Raw genomic sequence first — 19,495 nt, 5'->3', positions numbered from 1 at the left:
TTAAATAAATTAATTAAAATGTTTAATATTAATACAATTTTATATATATATATATAAAAATGTTTAAAATGGGTATTAAATTTTTTTTTCGGCCTGTTATAATTCCATAAAGTCACAAGCATTTTATTATAAAGTTTCCTCTCTGGGACGTTATGTCATGTAGTGCGGCGTGATGGGATTCTGTTCCCCATATGTGTTAATAAACGGAATGTCATGTGGACTGATTCATAAGGGAACGTCTCTGTTACGTACGTGACCTTGATTCCCTTAGGCTAAGGGAACGAGACATTGTGAACGCTAGCTGCACTACATGACCCCGAGTTCTTGAGGCACGAGTGATGCGCTCCTTGTTCTCAGTCAGAAATTCTGAGGAAATGCTGTCTACGCACCTGTTTTTATAGCGGTCAATTTTGCGTCAAAACAGGTGGGACTCAAACACCATTGCCAATATTAGAATGTTGCCGTTATTGTAGAGAGGTTTCAAATTGGTCGTGTATGAAGCCACTCCCCATATGCGTTAATAAACGCAATGTCTCGTTCCCTTTGTCTGGGGAAAAAAAAAGTGACAGTTTTGAAGCAAGAATTCATGTGTGGCTTGTGTAGCTTGATTATTTTTTAAAAAAATTTATTTGTTGTTCAAGGATCAATTGGATTCAATAAACAAGCAAGAACAGAAGAGAGGATGTTTCACATGTTGTGTTTAATGTATTCTCTCTGTTTTGCCCAAATAGTATTAAGGGCTAAATAATAATATAATTAATTTTATAGTGGACGCTGACTAGGGGCGAACATTAGACCACTTTTTTGGTGTTGAACATGTGGAGCATCATAATTGATTTCACAACTGTTTTGATGAAGTCAGCGTCTCATATATTCTTTTTCTTTTTTTTGTGTGCATCAAGTATTAGATTTATTAGAGTCTCAATCGGACTGCATTAGAGCCAGGGGTAGGTTGTAAAACAAGAAGTATTTACAACTGCTCAGTCAAGATAAACGGCAGCAACTGTGTTACACCTATACAAGTTCAGGGGAAACTTTTAAATATTACATTTTGTAAAAGCAATGACTGGAATTGTTCAGTTGAAGGCACCAAACTGTGAATCCTGAAAACATCAGTTTGGTGAATTCATGTTTACACATTAGCTTCCACTCAGCTGACAAGCAATGAAAGTATCTACGTGATTAACTAGTTAGCTATAAGCTTGTTGTCATGGAGAGTAAAAGATGGACCAGCATTGCGTCTCACCAACTACAACATGATGTGAAATCAACACTTAACAGACACAATCCACCACTGCACCATTTTCTGCTGAGCTGCAAAAAGATGCTCTGATGTTTTATTAACTAGTTAGCAACTTACCGCTAAACTCTGCACCGCGTAACTCCGCCCTGTCTGCAAACCCATCGTCAGTTCAGAGTCAGCTCTGTAAACAATGGAGTCGGAGTGCTCTTTGCTGGACAAACTACATAATGACACCAATTCTAAAGCATCGTTTTCTGCATTATATGTTCTGAAAAAAAGTTTTCATATCTGCGCATATCGAAAAACATTTACGCCGATACCGATATATCAGTGAAAGTCTAATATCGGCCGATTATATCTGTTGGGCACTAATTAGCATATATTTTGTGTGCAATGTTTCTTATTCTGAATGTTCACAAAACTATGAACTATTTGGTTTAGGTCATCAATAAATTGCAATTTCTATTAAAATGATGCCATACATGATTACAATGACATAGGGCTGGGCGATAAAACAATATAAATATTTATCGCGATAAAAAAACTCCATGATATCGATGATAAGCTTTTGAGTAATTTTCGATATTTAGTCTGTGTTCTACATCTAGACATGCGTGTTGCTAAAAACGCTAGCAGTTTGTCTTTCTTACCATATGTTTCCACTGGCTCTTTCATTTCCTTCCTATGGAAGCAGAGCTTCAAGCTCGTGAGGTGGATTGTAAAATTGACAGCAGCGCGGGGCAAGTTGTTCTCTAGCGTTGGGAGTGGCTTTGTGCTGATTTCTTCTGCGTCAGTGGAAACGCAGCCTCCGACTGTATGAAGTTGCTATCGCCCACGCTATGCAGGTTACCGCGTTCCGGATTCTTGTATATTGATTCTTGAATATTTTTCAAGCACTGAAACACGCTTCAATGATGCCCTGTCCCGGTCCGCACCCACTTCCTCTTTTCCCCACATGTGAGTAAACATGAGGTGCGTGTTTCCAGAGCGCCTTTAGACCATAACGTTTTTTTCTTTCTAAATTTGGTTTTATTAATCAGCATGTTCCAAGCCTTTAATAAAAAACAAAAAAGTTATTTGTTTTAATTTTGTGAAATTATTCAGATTTCATAATTTCTGACAAGGATGAAAGACAAAACAATTACTAGTTTGTAGCATAGCCTTTCTCACGTTAATGAAAATAGAAAAATGGTCCATTCAGACTTTTACATTTTCAAAAGTTTCTCTCTGGAGATACCCCTGAACTATTTTACGAAGTTTATCAATAAAATGCAATGTTGATATTGCCCATAGACTAATCATAAACAAACAAATATGCAAATATTAATAGGTAACATGTTGCAATATGGAATTGAGTACACATGTTTTTGCGGGTCTCCATAAAAAGATTTTCATGACAAATTTTACATCCCTTTTGGGCTGGGCAATATATATAAAAAGTTTTTAATGATAATCTCTTTTAAAATATCAATATCTGATTATATGGTCAATCCCCAAGGTCGGCGAATAATTTTGCTTTAGAAATTAAATTAATTTATTGAAACATGAAAAACTTGAACAAAAGACATTTCTAAATTCAAATTGTTCTTTAAACAAAACGAAAAAGCAATACAAATAACAAAGTGATAAAAAAATATTTTATATAACCATCTCCCCAAATCCAAACATTTACAACATTATCTCCAACGAATCCATTTGCCATCACGCAAGTATCAGTATGTGGTAACAGGTGAACATTACTAGGATACAATTTAAGAACTAAAGACAATTATAAATGTAAAGATAATTATAATAATCATCATAATAAGTAAACCCAAAAATGATTTTGTTCCCAAAAAATGCTGCCAAACGTGTGTTCTTATCGAATGTGTTTGTTTTGTTTTGTCACCTTGTCTGTGGAAAGATATCCAGTATATTATCTCCATCGTCATAATGATGTAACACTGGTAAACAATGGCCGTTAATTCTGGAAACTTAAGTAGAAAATAAAGTTGACATGAATTTGAGTTTTTGGTTTTCATCATTGTCCTCTCATTTTCCTTTCATAATTTTTTTTCTCTCTCTTTTTTTCTCCCTATTTGAAATGTCCAATTTCCCAAGTCCTCGTGGTAGCGTAGTGACTCAATAGCTTCAATCCGGGTGGCGGAGGACGAATAGCAGTTGCCTCCGTGTATGAGATGTCAATCCATGCATTATTTTGGCTCGTTGAGCACGTTACCACGGAGACATGGTGCATGTGAAGGCCAATGCCATCCACCGTGGCATTTACACACAACTCACCACGTGCCTCACCGAGAGCGAACCACATTATAGCGATCGCAAGGAGGCTACCTCGTGTGACACTACCCTCCTTAGCAACCGGGCCAGTTTGGTTGCTTAGGAGACCTGGCTGGATTCGAACTCGCAAACTCCAGGGTTGGTAGCCAGTGTCTTTACCACCGAGTTACCCAGGCCCCCATTGTCATGTCCTTGTCATGTTTGAAGCGCAACAGCGGCTGGCCAACAAACATGCTCTCTTCTGTGCAGTTATGAAGTGGACTGTGGTCCATTCTAACGTGTGATTTCAATCTTGTCTCCATTATTCGACACAGAGAAGAAGCGATGGAATTAGTGCTCGTAATAGCCCTCATTCATAAACCGCATGTTTGGAGAGCAACCATCACAACACTGCATCCAAGAACTGCTCGCTCTGGTCATGTTATGGAGTGATTTAGATCTGACAATGGTGTTTAGTGTAGAAGTCCTCATGTCTGTTTCCAGAGTGCTGTTGAAGTTTCTCACCTGGGGAACAGCGATTACGTCCAAGAGTTTTAATTCTCTGCTGTGGCTGTAACATGAGAACTCAAATGAATAAATGTAAAGGTTAATGTCATGCTTGAGGCAGTGCTGTCATTGATGGAAGCATTCCTTCTCATGAATAATGTTGAGCAATGCGTAGAATCTGGAGATGTACTTGTGTACTGTCCTTCCGATCATAACTTTGAGTTTACGCATATACCTAATTTTGTGACATTGCTTCAACTTTCCTTTTGAAATAGAACAAAATAGCTAAATAAAATGAAAAAATAACCATTTTCCCCTTAACAATAACAATGATTGCTATCTTTGTTTCCAGTCATGTGCAACCTGTACATATGTTAATAGCTCAAATGTGTTTTGGGGTTTCATGACCCTTTAAAGAATTGTATTTAATAGCAGAATTTCTGGTGAAGTAGTACACTACCCATGATCCTAAGGGAAAAAATCCACCAATTAGAGAATTGCTTCAAATAAATGGCACAAAAAGAGCTCTGCAGGGACCCCTCACTTAAATTATACTGTAAGTACACAGTTGTGTACCTTTTTGCCTTTTTATACAATTGTATACTTCTCTGCTTCAAATCAAAGTTTGTAATGTTTTGGTTCACTTCAGAGCTGGTTGGTTTGGTTCATGGCTTAGAACCTTTTTATAATGGAAGAAATGAATGGCAAAATTACTTTACAAAAACAAATACGGCTGAAAAGTGGTCAGACACTGTGGCTCTCTGTTGTCTTTTGAAGATATGAACACAATACATTTGGAATTAAAATATTATCAGAAAAGATTACTAAAGTTATTTTATTTTGATTTTTTTCCTGTGAATCACAATGCATTGACCTGATTTTGATGCATTTTGTGATGCATTGATTAGAGGTTGACCGATATATCGGTGCCAATAGTTGCTTTTTGGAAATATAGATTTTGCAAAAATGTATGGCCATAGTTGCTGATAGGTGTGTTTTTTTTTATTTTTATAAATGTCATTTCAAAATAAGAGTCTTCAGTTTGTTTCAAGCTTGTTTATACTTAAAGGTCATGAGTTATGCACCTGTAAAGGGGTTAAGATGGGCAAGGAGGAGGCGAGAACCGGCTTGTCAGTATAAATAATAATTGAATGAAAACTTAAACCAAAACATAAACACACACACATGATTGACATGCCCGTAATTGTCTCTCTCTCGAACCGTCATCACCGGCCGCCTTTATCCCTCTATCCCATCAGGCCGATTGGGGACCGGGCGTGCGACATTCCAGCCCGGCCCCGCTCCGCTACACAGCACCAAATCAGATTTAATTTTTCTGATTATTTTAGACAAGAAACTGCATCTGGGATTTTATTAATTTAGGATTTGTCTAAATTAAGACAAATCCCTGTAATATTAAGGAAATAATGACATTTTTAGACATTCTAAGTCAATTTTAAACACTAAGGCGCGGCTGTGGTTCAGGTGGTACAGCGGGTCAGCAGCTAATCGCAGGGTTGGTGGTTTGATTCCCGGCCCACATGCCGAAGTGTCCTTGGGCAAGACACTGAATCCCAAGTTGCTCCCAATGGCAGGCTAGTGCCTTGCATGGCAGCTCTGCCACCATTGGTGTGTGTGAATGTGAGTGTGAACTCACATTCACACACCTGTGAGGCTCGACACTGGTGGTGAGCATTCTAAAAATAAATTCAATAACTCACAAGATGATATCTGACGAAACCGCATATTAACCCACACAACCCGACTGTTGCCAATGGCGACTACATTTTAAATGATTGTCGCAATCAATTATTTTTGATGACCATTTGTGACCATTGTAGTTGCAGTCTGTAGCCCTGATGTGATGTTACATTTAAGCCCAGTGCCGGCTGTGATGCTGTCTTTGAGATCAGAGTTTCATCATGATGTTTTTGTGGTGTCCCGTGGTGATGTTGATACTTAAGGCACAGCCCTTGGGTGTAATGTTGGGCACACACAGACCTCATGTCCCTGTCTCTTTATCTTCCTCTCTCTCTTCACACCTGTTGTCACTTCCACCACTCCCCGCCTGACCGAGCAACCTCATTTGTTTATGTTCCGAGCTTGGAAACACAATTCAAAGTCACATCTCTGCACTTTCCCTATTTTTCTCTCTCCCTTTCACTTGTTTCTCTTTCTATTGAGGCAGTAACAGTCTCCATCAGCGCTCTATTGCGACACCGAGTGTTACGAATTACCCCATAAGAGGCCAGCGGAGGGAGGCGTGTGCTCTGTGTGTGTTTCCAAGCTGCTGCTATAAATACCACCTGCCAAACATAAAAAGCTTATGTCATCTTACATTTCTTGGCAGGGCTCAAAGTAGTGCTTTGGGGAGTGTTTTAGTGCTAAAACGTTTCTCTTGAATGGTACAACCCACAAACGCTAGTGAATGGGAAAACAAAACAGACCATAGCAGAGTTTCGTTTTCGTTTCTCCCTCTCTCTCGACATCTTTCGCCTTGCTCTGCTTGCCAGTGAGCAGGTGCTCTTTGTGCCAGTATATGTGTATGTCCCAGCAGTTATATTAGCGTTGATCTCTCTTTACTCTGTTCACCCATCATGAACACTCTCCCAGCATATTCAGGAGCCTGGATATCAGGCTGCTGGGATCTTAGGTCAGATGACAGGTAAGACTTTTATCTTCGATTCTTCTTTTTGTTATTCTAGTCATGGTGTCTGTCACTTTCTGGCTCTCTCCTCGGTCCTCCGGTGTCTTGGACACACTTTTAGTTATTTTTTTTAATTGGGCTATCTGGCTGCAGTCTTGCATGAGTTTTTGTGGTATACGCAGCTGCTACTGACAGGACACTCTGTCCTCTCCACTTGCTGCATTTTCACAATTGCGTTTCAGTGAATAAATAAATATGCTAATTATTCATGCAAAGGAATAGTTTACCCTTGAGTTAATGTCCTCTCATCATTAATGTTCCAAAGCAAGTATGACTTTATTTCGTGGAACATCAGAGGAGATGTTTAGCAGAATGTCTGAGCTGCTCTTTTCTCTACAATGTAAGAGGATGGGAACCATGTACTGTCGAACTCCAAAAAAGACTAAACAATATCAAGAAATGTAGGTATGGAAATCGTAAGGAATGATACCGGTACCTTAACAGTAGGGATGTGCATGAGTCGTTTTTGAAAGTTTTGCTTTGCCGGCCATATATACAGTGAGATGCATGTTGAGTATGGACACAAGTTGATCACACTTGATGAGCAAACGGTTCTGTCAGTACGTTCAGATGGACACCAAAAAAGCGGGTTATTGCAAGAATGTGGGTTACTGTGAGAAAGCTGGGTTCATATTTAAATGTAAAATGGATAAGCGGTGTACACGTTACTCTCGTATATGTGCATCTCGACAGAAAGCAGCGCCCCTGTAGCAACATAATCCCTGCAATGCTTTTTTAAACAACAAACATGGCATCTGAAAAATAATATTCTAGCTGAGGTAAGGGACATTCAGTCATTTAAACTGGTTTGTATAAATGAGTATAGTTTACAAGCATGTGGATATGCTTGTTTTTCTCAATAAAAACATAACTATTATGTGTCAAGTGTTTATATTCAACATCTACTTCAGGTGGTACTACAAGCTTGCATTTCTCTGAGCTACCCAGTCCCTTATTTTTTTTTAGGAAACAAGTGTTTTGGTCTAAAGGCTGGTTTACATAGCACTTTTGTTTTTTTCATGCTCCTTACTAGAGACGATGAGAAGGCGCAACCATCGTCATGAAAGCTTGAGGTCTGGATGGAATATTGGAATACAACATTGGTGTCTGGTCCCGGACCACGGTGATTGGCGTAGCCTTATCTGGCAAGGCAGCTAATGTTAACAACTTCATACAGTCTGAGAAAGCCAAACTGCTCATGTTTTTATTAGGGCTTCGATTTAACACGTTAATTCAGTGCGATTTTTAATTTTACAAAAAATATCTATTGTGATAATATTACAATAAATAATCGCACTTCCCCCAGACCATAATAAGGAAGAATTCTGAGAAATGCAAGCTTGTAGTACCGCCTGTTTAATCCAGAGGGCAATACGTGAAATTTCAGCTGTTTGAGCAACGCGCAGTTTATACAGTGAAGAAAACATCCTTCAGCAGCAACAACACAAAGATGTGTTTAGAAGGAGCGCAAAAGCGAACTAAGGGATCTCAAGATGTGTTTAAAGATTGAGTATTAAACTATATTTAAGTCGACACAGTGACCTAAACATTTTATGTTTATGATGCAACGCACCCGAGACGCTACACAAGCATGTCTGATGCAGGGTGTGGCTGGATTGAGATGGTGCAAAATTTGGAAGTTACCCATAAATATTTAATCACGAATAAAATCAAAGAAATGTCCTTCAAACTTATTTGTAAGTACTACCTCACTAATTATTTTCTTGTAGAGAGATTTAATTGTGATGTCGATATATTCTGTACATTTTGTGGTCTGCAGGCGGAAACATGTTTTCATTTATTTTGGAGTTGTCCCCACTCGACTTGTTTTTGGTCTGATTTCTGCAAGATTGTTAGAGATCATATTATTCCCAGCTTTCAACTTTGTTTTGAAAATGTTTCGTTTTTTTTTTAGCTATGACATGTCTCTTCATAAGGAATATTATTTGATTAATGTTCTGGATTTGTTGGCAAAGTTTAGTATTCATAAATGTAATTATGGTGGTTATAAACCACTAGTTTACATTTTTAATTCAGAGGTTCAACAATACCTAAGAACAATTTCCAATTTTAGTAACAAGAAAGCTGTAAAGTGTATTGAAATATGTAAACAATTTGATATTTTTGATTGATATATATTTATTTATTTTCGTTTTTGTTGTTGTTTGTTTTAATATACCTCTTGGCTCTAGATGTAAAAGTTTTGTAAGCATTAATAAAAATAAAAAATAAAAATGTCTGATGCAGGTGTAAATTGACAGTCCTTAAACAAGCCCTCATAATAAATCTCCAACTGATTGACAAATTCACTTGTGAAATGGATTGCTGTGAACTATATGCCAATGATTGACTTATGATCAATAATATGGTAGTAAACAATACATTGTATGTATACATTGCTGGATTTTCTAACACATTTAGAATCACTACTGCTTCTGCCGGTGTTGCTGCTGCTCGCTTTGTGCATGCGCTTGTAAAATGTATATTTTAAAGACTCATTATTACGGTTTAGTGTTTCTCTGTAATGTAGAACAGTGTTAGCAATGTTACTTATAACATTCTTTCTCAGCCCTGGACTCAACCCATTTCATGATGCCCCCAAAAATAAAGTAGTTAATTTAATATCATAAACATGCAACAACTAGTCGACTAATTGCTTAAACTTACGACTACTACAGTAGTCGAATAGGAAAATCTTTGGTCGGGGGCAGCCCTAGTATTTTCTGCACCACCAAATAGAATTTGCAAAAATAATTATTGCTTATATACACTGTTATCTCAAACAATCGCCCTGTCTTTCTTTGGTCGGGCAAATGGGCAGTTACTTGGTATTGATACAGATTTTTCAATTCTGAAGCACAAGCTCTAAATTTATTTAAAATTCAATTTTAATTCAAATCTTACTAGTTTAAAAGCAATTGTTGTGTTTTGTAATTCAATATACTTACTAGTATGAATCCAATCGAAGAGTGCTGTAATTCATTTGTAGAGCTCTGTAATTTTTATGAGTAAAAATTCTGTTAGAGGGCGCTTTAATTGAAGTTCTGACTAGTAAAAATGCAATTATGATGAGTAATGTTGGGAACATTAAATGATAAATTGACCTGCCATACAATATAGCAAAATCTCTGTTGATTGAAACTTAATATCATCGTCATGATATACAGTGCATTCAGAAAGTATCCTGAGCCCTTAATTTTTTTCCCCCCACATTTTGTTATGTTGCAGCCTTATGTTAAACGCTGTAGTAAGAAAAAACATAAATCAGCACTCCATACCCCACAATGACAAAGCTAAAACTAGATTTTTAACTAGAAAATACTAAAATATCACATTGACATAAGTATTCCAACCCTTTGCTATGACCCTTGAAATTGAACTAAGGTGCATCCCATTTCTCTGGATCATCTTTGAGATTTTTCTTCACTTAGACTGATGTCCACCTGTGGCAAATAAAATTGATTGACTTGATTTGGAAAGACTCACACCTGACTATATAAGGTCTCACAGCTGAAAATGCATTTCAGAGTATAAACCAAGCTATGCAGTCAAAGAAACTGCCTCTGAAGGGTTCAGAGACAGGATTGTGTCAAGGCACAGATCTTGGGAAGGCTACAAAAAAGATTCTGCTGCATTGATGGTTCCCAAGAGCACAGTGGCCTCCATAATTCTTAAATGGAAGAAGTTTGGAACAACCAGGACTCTTCCTAAAGCTAGCTAACTGAGCAATCGGGGATTGGCCTTTGTAAGAGAGGTGACCAAGAACCTGTTGGTCACTCTGGTTGAGCTCAGAGATCATGTGTGGAGATTGGAGAAACTTGCAGAAGGACAGTCATCACTGCAACAGTTCACCGATCTGGGCTTTATGGCAGAGTGGCCAGACGGAAGCCTCTCCTCAGTGCAAGACATTTGAAGACATGCTTGGAATTTGCCAAAAAGCACCTAAAGTACTCTCAGACACTGAGAAACAAAATCTGGTCTCTGGTCTGATGAAACGAAGATTGAAAAGTTTGGCCTCAATTCCTAGAGTCATGTATGGAGGAAACCAGGCACTGCTTAGTGAAGCATGGTGGTAGTAGCGTCATTTTGTGTGGGTGTTTTTCAGGGGCAGGGACTGGGGGACTGGTCAGGGTTGAAGGAAAGCTGAACACCGCAAAATACAGAGATATTCTTAAAGTCAGAATTATTCTACAAGTCAGAAGTTACACAGGAAATAACAACTTTTCTTAATTTTAATAGTGGGAGTGGGGAAGGCTCTCTGGACAGGCTCCTCCCCTCGGTCAACACCACCCTGTCATCGCGAAAACGAACCACCAGCCAGTGTAAATCAGAACCTCCACTGCTGAGGACCAGTAAGAGGACCATCTACACAGCCGGACGCCCACCATGGTACAATGAACACGGGACCCAGTCCAAAGAAGCTTTTGTTATTGGTGAGTATATTAAAGTGCTCAAAATTCTCTGCTAGACCCTATGATATCACATTCACCACATCTTCATGTCTCTTTTTAAACTTAGGTCTTTGCGGTGGCAGTGCCTCAGGCAAAACGACTGTCGCCCGCAAGATTATCGAGGCTTTAGATGTTCCTTGGGTTGTTCTTCTATCCATTGATTCCTTTTACAAGGTGAGTTTCTGAAAATGACTATGTCATGTCATTGTTAGCTGATCATACGTGTCCTTGTTGGCTTACACGCTGGAGCTGCAGAGTATTTGATCAGTCACCGCTGCAAGGTGGCTGTAGATGTCTGCATACGCATGAAGTGAGCCAAGCCCAGTCCATAAATTAGATCCTCTGACCCAAACCTTGTTTTCATTAAGCATTCATCTGAGAGGTTACTGAATCTAGATATTGATGTAACCTATCTGCTCGATCCAGTGAGTTCATTCAGTTCTCATCAGCATTCATCTGACTGATTCAAACCAATCCAATAACCAATTTTTTGTGTTTTTTTTAGTTACTGAACTGCTCTTTCTTTCTTTTGACAGAGTACACTTACTCTGTCACTTACTGAACTGCAAGTCTTTTTGCCATGTTTGAGCAAGAGATGGGTCCGTAGTGAAGTATTGTGAAACTTAAATCTGTATCGTACTCTATGGTTGTATAAATGACAACATGTAATTAAAGACAAACCATTTGCTGCAGAGTTTTTGTCATTTTTAATTAGAATATTTAAATATAATCCTATAACCTCTATGAAATCTTAATAGACTAAATAAATAAATGTAAATGCTTAGACTCATCCAACTCAAAGATTAAGTGTGTGCACAAGCTTGCACAAAATGATTTGTTAAAATTAAAAAGTTAATATTTATAATAATTTAATATTTAATGCCGAACCCAATGTCATTTTTTAATTAACTTACAATTTTAAAAACAATTTGCAAGAAACCTACATTATATTCCATTTAAGGCAATAAGACACATTCAGTCAGTAAAATGTATTAGCCTAAATTCACTGTGTGGACTCAGTCTTCACTTTTTCATAAATGTATTTGGCAGGTTCCTTTTGAGTATATATTGGCCACATTCACACAGCAGCAGAATACACTTGTCTGTCCTGTTCTGAGTGGTTAATACGGTTACGTTCACACACAGTTCGGTTATTTACAAGAGTGACAACCGCATTCTATAATCAAACTGACACCCTTACATTTTTAGGTCTCACAACTGCATTCTTGGCAAACCTGTACTGTGTAAATGGTAGATTTAATATTCCCAAACTATAGTTTTGGCAAGTCGTTTAGGACATCTACTTTGTGCATGACAAGTCATTTTTCCAGACAGATTGTTTCACTTTTATTTGACTATATCACAATTACAGTGGGTGAGAAGTTTACATACACAAAAGCAGCTTGGAAAATTTCAGAAAATTATGTCAAGCCTTTAGGCAATTAGCCAATTATCTTCTGATAGGCTAATTGGAGTCACCTGTGTATGTACCTTCAAACTCTGTGCCTTTTTGCTTGACATCATGGAAAACTCCAAAGAAATCAGCCAAGACCTCAGAAAAAAATTGTGGACTTCCACAAGTCTGGTTCATCCTTGGGAGCAATTTCCAAATGTCTGAAGGTACCACGTTCACCTGTACAAACAATAGTACGCAAGTATAAACACCATGGGACCACACAGCCATCATACCGCTCAGGAAGGAGACACATTCTGTCTCCTAGAGATGAATGTAGTTTGGTGTGAAAAGTGCAAATCAATCCCAGAAAAACAGCAAAGGACCTTGTGAATATGCTGGAGGAAACAGGTAGACAAGCATCTATATTCACAGTAAAATGAGTCCTATGTCGACATAGCCTGATAGGCTGTTCTGCAAGGAAGAGGCCACTGCTCCAGACACACACACACACACCAGAAAGAGGAACATCTCAGATGGGCTAAGCAACTAAACCATATTTACAATCATGTACAGTACAAAAGCAATAAAAGATCATGCCTTTACAATGTTTGAGTGAGCTGGATTAAACCGGCATCCCATGTCATGTTAGACAAGTAACTGACCCTTAACTCTGTGTTTAGTCTTTAGAGAGACAACGCTGTCACTCAGAGTGGTTATTTTAGACTAGTTTAATGATTGTTTACAGAGTTTACCAGCTGTTCTTGCATATCTGAAGAGCAGTCAGATTAAATTGAAATGCAATGTATTTTGCAAGAAAAAGAGAAAGTAAACGAAAGAATAGATGAGTAAATGGGCCTGTGTATGTGTGGTTGAGTGTGTTTACGTACATGTACCTGTGTGTGAAATGTTCCTCCTAAATTTAGTTCAGCTGACATTAGCTATGTCCCCAATGAGAGGCAGGCTGTGAAATCGCATAATTTATTTGCTCATTAGTATGTCATCCTTTCTGCATGCAGGGTGGGAAAAACATTGAAATCGTAACTTTAAAAACACTCCACATAGAATAAATTCTCTACCTCCATGAAGTCTGAAGTAGTGAAAGGGATAGTTTGTCCAAAATGATTGCACTTGTATAACAAAGTTTAAATAATGGATAGTAATGCTCACTTTTGACCCAATTGAAATCTACATTTAATGGGCCAATTCTGTAAATCCACCCATTGTTTTATCCTCTATAGACCAATTAACTTTTGTATTTGGCTGAAGAGTTATTGAGATTATTAGTCTTAATAAAAGTATTGTAAATTGGTGTTTTTATTATGCTAATGTTGATGGATAAAGCCACTCAAGGCTGAATGTGACCTAGATTTTACCATGGTTTACGGCTTTATACGGGGTCTAAAATCACCATTTAAATATTCCATGTTCAATACAAGTTAAGCTCAATCAACAGCATTTGTGACATAATGGTGATTACCACAAAAAGTTATTTTGACTAGTCCCTCCTTTTCTTAAGAACAAAAAAGCAAAGCAAAAATCAGGGTTACAGTGTGACACAATGGAAGTGAATGGGGCCAATTCTTGAATGTTAAAATGCTCACTGTTTCAAAAGTATAACCACAAGACATAAACCGTATGTGTTACTTGATTACTTGATGAAATAACTTGAATTTCGGCGAATCAATCTACGAAAGGCATCTAGTCATCTCTGTATTTGGTCATGATAGGAGAGTGTATTTTAACATGTAAGAAAATAACACACTTCACCTTTAACAAATAAAATAGACAAAATTGTATTGGCAAATAAACCGTAAACTGCATTCTTTATTTATCACCACCTGTTTGGTGCTGGTGGAATATCTTAAGTTATAGGCGCAACCTGGAGAAGTATTTGCTTAAGGACACCATAGTGGTAGCTCATCAATCTCTCCTTGTGGGGTTCAAAGATACTGGTAATCAGCCTTGATATTTACCATTTGATCTTCACCATTTGCTGACTTTTGAGCTGTACTGAAATCTGAGGTGTAACCTTGGACTCGTCTGTGGTGACCCCTTTCCTGCAGGTCCTGACGGCCGAACAGCAGCTCCTGGCCGCTAATAATGATTACAACTTTGACCATCCAGACGCCTTTGATTTCAGCCTCCTGGTGCACACACTCCGCAAGCTCAAACAGGGCAAAAGTGTGAAGATCCCAGTGTACGACTTCACTACACATGGACGACAGAAAGAATGGGTGAGTGCACATACCGCATGGAGATTATCTAAATTTGGTAAGCTACTTTGAAACTTCAGCTTGCCGAGGTACAAGCTACTCCTAATTTTAGTTATAGTCAAGAAACCCTTTGAAAAAGTAATTGGCAACAATTTATGTAAAATGTGCACATATACTTGCTTCTAGACTCTTAACTAGTAGAAAAATTGGAGATCTTTAGAACTAATTAGAGCAAAAAATCTATTTAGGTCTACAATATTTTTATTTATACAACTTTTAAATATTGCATGATAAAGTTGTATTGAAGCAAATTCATGACAAAGGTCTTTGAATCATAAAAGCATGTTGAATTGCTCTAATTGAAAAATTATTGCATTTGCATTAAAATCTTTTGAATTTACAGTGCTTGCATTTACAGTGCTTCCTTTTGGGAGGCTGAAATATAACATTGTTTTATTTTTAAGCATTGAATATTTCATTTGAAATCATTTCAAAACTAATTTCATTATTAAAATTTCAACAATAAATATTCACCTTCCTAAGCTCATTTCCAAAATATTCAGTTCATTTGAAAATACAATCTAGATTTTTCGACAGGTAAAATTCAGTCCGTTCTATTTCGCTTAACAAAATTTGCTTCCTCAAATTCATTGGTTAAAATTTGGTCGGAAATTCAACCTTTTACATCCGGGAATTGCAGGAAAAGCAGCAGAGTACCGATGCACCAATGGCATCTCCAACTGATGGCATTAGTTCTCACCTGTAGGTGGTGCAATGCAATCGGGTGTTGACTCCTGAAGACCAAAATTACAGGTAGAGAGAACAGCCGTGTACATTTTGATTAGTTTGTTTTTTTAAATTGTTAAGCTTTGCCTTCCGGCTCCGCTCTCTTTTCGTGATAACTGTGCAATAGAGCGAGTGCAATAACGCCCCTGCTGCCCCGATTCTCCAGCCAACCTCCCGCTCCATTGTTCCCTCACTCGTGAACAAGACCCTGAGGTACTTTAAACTCCTTCACTTGGGGCAATACCTCCTTACCTACCCGGAGTACGCACTCCATCATTTTCCTGATTTGAAATATTCAATGCTTAAAAATACAACAGTGTTAAATTTCTGCCTCCCAAAATGCATCGTAAATGCAAGCACTGATAATACAATGCATTTATTTTTTCGATTAGAGCAATTCAACATGCTTTTATGGTTCAAGGACTTAAGTCATGAATTTACTTCCATAAAGTTGGTGTGTTATTTTTCTTACGTAAGCACAATGAGGATCTCACTTAGGGTTACAGCATCATTAGACTTGAAGCTTGTATGTATTCTTGTGCAACTTCGTTATTAAACAAGTTTGGAAGTAGCAAAGCAGTGGTTGATAATGTAAACCAGCAATACTTCATTATTGGAAATGTATATGTGACTACGAGGAGGAGGGCTGGCCTTTTCTATGTGGATTGTGCACTGATATGACAATGCAAAGGTACTCGGAAGGCTGCTTTCTTAAACGAATATTTGACATTATTATTATACAGTGTCAACTAATTCTATAAATGAACACTGAGAAAATAAAGAATACAAATTCAATAAATAGCTAAATAAACATCAGTACTGTATGTTCAGTATCAGTCAGTTGCTGACCATTTACATAAAGAATAAATTAAAATGATATCTAAATAAAACCAGTTCTGTATGTTTAGTATCAGTCAAATGCTATTTTAATACTGCCAGTCAATTAGGGGTAGGTTGAAAAGCAAGAAGCATTTACACCTGCCTAGTTGAGATAAGTAGCGGTATTACACTGTATTCTGCTATACAAGTTCAGGGGAAAATTTTAAAAATTACATTTTGTAAATGCAATGACTGGAATTGTTCAGTTGAAGGGGGTGACAAACTGCAAATCCTTAACAAAACAGTTTGGTGAATACATACTTACACGTTAGCTTCCACTCAGCTGACAAGGTATGAAAGTAGCTACGTGGTTAGCTAGTTAGCTATAAGCTCTTTGTCACGGAGAGTAAAAGATGCACTTTGTTTATTTACTTTCCAGCATTGCATCTCACCAACTAGATAACAACATAACGTCAAATCAACATTCAACAGACACAATCAATCACCGCTTCGTTGTCTGCTGAGCTTCAAAATGATGCTCTGCTTACCTTTCAATCTGCAGTGTTACTGACTGCACTGACAAACTACCATAATTTCCGGACTATAAGCCGCAACTTTTTTCCCACGCTTTGAACCTCGTGGCTTATACAATGACGCGGCTAATATATGGATTTTTCCCGCTTTCAAATGTTTTATATATATATATATATATATATATATATATATATATATATATATATATATATATATAAACATTCTGTGACGTGCTCAGTTTTTTGGCGGCGTGAAGCTTTCATTAGACCAATGAAATTGCCGAACGGGTTAAGGTCAAAACAACTTTTTTTGTTTACTGTTTAGATTAAATCGAGCGCGCTCAAACTTCCCATCATTCTGATTACGGTAGTAATTTTGTCACCCTCATCATGGCAAAGACATGGAGAAACGCATATGATGCTGCTTTCAAGCTGAAGGCGATTTGATCTGGCTGTTGCACGGGAGCTTGGTCTTAATGAGTCGATGATAAGACGTTTGAAACAGCAGCGTGAGGAATTGACTCAGTGCAAAAAGTTAATGGCCACAGCAATGTTTACAATCAATTTTATAAAGTTTCTCAATTCTTCTATGCGCCAACACTAGACTGACGTGTGTCACTCTCTCAGCTCTGTGGCTGCTGCCTTTTTATGCCGCTCTCCCCATGCTTACTGAAATTAGACACCGGTGTTAGACATAATTTAGCTCAGGTGTAAGCGCCCTTACCGCTTTTCTCTCCCGGACGGGCGCTTGACCACGCCCCCGCTGCCACACCGTGTTTCGTTAAAGCCTATTTATTTTTGTTACAAGCCGTGTTTTGTTAAAGCCTGAGTAAAGTTAATTTGTTTCAATGTACCGGTAGGCACCTGCGGCTTATAGACAGGTGCGGCTTATTTATGTTCAAAATAATATTTTATTTAAAAATCAGTGGGTGCGGCTTATATTCGGGTGCGCTCAATAGTTCTGAAATTATGGTATATAGCTGGCTAACAGCAAACAGATGTGATATGGTCGTCAGGGACAGGGTTAAAGTTAGATTAGTTATATTGAAAAGGGAAATCGATGAGGTCATTGTTTATTCACTTTACAGTATGGATTTCACAAACTTGTTAGCAATTTACCGTGAAGACACAACTTAACTGCAGTACAGCCCATTAAAGAGAATATGCATCTGTCCCTCACAGTCTTATTTTCATAGATGGTACCTCTGTGAATAAGGTCTCCACTCGTGTGCAATACAGTGCAACATAAAAAAATGTGTTGGGTTAGTGCCATTGCTAAACATTGTTCACAACGTTATAGATTATGTAGTATTTACTATGTTAAATTAATAATTTGTTACGTTTTGAAACTGTCTTCACGCACACAGCTAATATACAAAGAATTAATATTTTGCTGCAGAATTATAATTCTGTTGATGTGTTTATCTCACTGTAGAAAACAGTCTATGGAGCCAGTGTCATTATATTTGAGGGAATCATGTCCTTTGCTGATATTGAGCTTCTGAAGGTAAAAATAAATAAAATTAAAACAAAATAATGTGTGTGTGGATATTAGATGTCTCACTGTCTTTTATCTGTTTATTTTTGTCACCAACTCAATGACCTGTTCATCTGTCTTTAATTCAGCTGTTGGACATGAAAATCTTTGTGGACACTGATTCTGATATCCGGCTGGTACGGAGACTCAGAAGGGACATCACAGAGCGAGGCCGGGACATTGAGGGAGTGATCAAACAGTACAACAAATTTGTGAAGCCAGCTTTTGAACAATACATTGAGCCCACCATGAGACTGGCAGATATTGTGGTGCCTCGTGGTGAGTAGAGTGTCCATACATCTCTTTGTGTATGTTTAAAATGGAATACTAACAGAATGTGTAGTATATACTGTACACTACATACACTTGCAAGTATGCAACATTGTCACTTGATGTCACACTGTTTCTCATTTACAGCAGCGAGATATGTCTAGTTTTATCAGCAATAAATACAATAATTTTCCAATTTGTTTTGTGAAAAAAATCTACCTTTTGGCAGTCAGTAAATGAAAGTAAATGTTAAGGTCATATTTAGTGTATTTTGTGCACAGTTACATACTGTAAAAAGTACTATTTCAAACCTTTGTTTCCTGTAGGTGGCGGCAACATGGTGGCCATTGATCTCATAGTGCAGCATGTACACAGTCAGCTGGAGGAGGTAAGGACAACTGACATTGTGAGAATATTCAAATGTATATTTTGACATAAACAATACAGTATAGGCAATGAAAGTTACGATTATCTGGATAGAGGACAGTCCCAACCTAAATTCTCATTTTACAACAGTTCTGGTTACTATAAATTTCAGGTGTTTGATATCGCCCACTTGTGATTAAAAGACTAAAGCTCCCACCAATCACTTGCGTATCCTTGTTTTACAGTGTCACAGTTGTTTTTACCATTACAGCAATTACATTGACACAACAATGAAAATATTCTTATTATTTGTGAAAAGTATTCGCAAATCAAGCCTTTGTGACACAGCAGTACACAGAGTGCATTATATTTATTAAATATTGTATTGATCTCTTATTAAAGGTGATGTGT

The 19,495-nt window shown here is 37.6% G+C and overlaps 1 protein-coding gene across 4 annotated transcripts in view; it reads left to right on the top strand.

Annotated features, from left to right (window-relative positions):
- LOC127628832 (uridine-cytidine kinase-like 1) overlaps positions 1–19,495 on the top strand; it is a 43,873-nt gene that overhangs the window by 5,046 nt on the left and 19,332 nt on the right. For 2 of the 4 annotated variants that reach the window (XM_052105752.1, XM_052105753.1), the window contains exons 1-7: positions 6,443–6,671; positions 10,953–11,146; positions 11,232–11,338; positions 14,624–14,794; positions 18,347–18,418; positions 18,538–18,727; positions 19,045–19,106. In XM_052105752.1, coding sequence (XP_051961712.1) covers positions 6,604–6,671; positions 10,953–11,146; positions 11,232–11,338; positions 14,624–14,794; positions 18,347–18,418; positions 18,538–18,727; positions 19,045–19,106 — 864 coding nt within the window. In that variant the 5' untranslated portion in view covers positions 6,443–6,603. Of the gene's footprint in view, positions 1–6,442; positions 6,672–10,952; positions 11,147–11,231; positions 11,339–14,623; positions 14,795–18,346; positions 18,419–18,537; positions 18,728–19,044; positions 19,107–19,495 lie in introns of those variants that run through there. The other 2 variants (XM_052105750.1, XM_052105751.1) reach the window with 1 other exon arrangement.

This window comes from Xyrauchen texanus, chromosome 35, assembly GCF_025860055.1.
Source record: "Xyrauchen texanus isolate HMW12.3.18 chromosome 35, RBS_HiC_50CHRs, whole genome shotgun sequence".
Classification (NCBI taxonomy): Eukaryota; Metazoa; Chordata; class Actinopteri; order Cypriniformes; family Catostomidae; genus Xyrauchen; species Xyrauchen texanus.
Note: the sequence above shows the minus strand (reverse complement) of the source record. Positions and strands in the feature narration are given on the sequence as shown.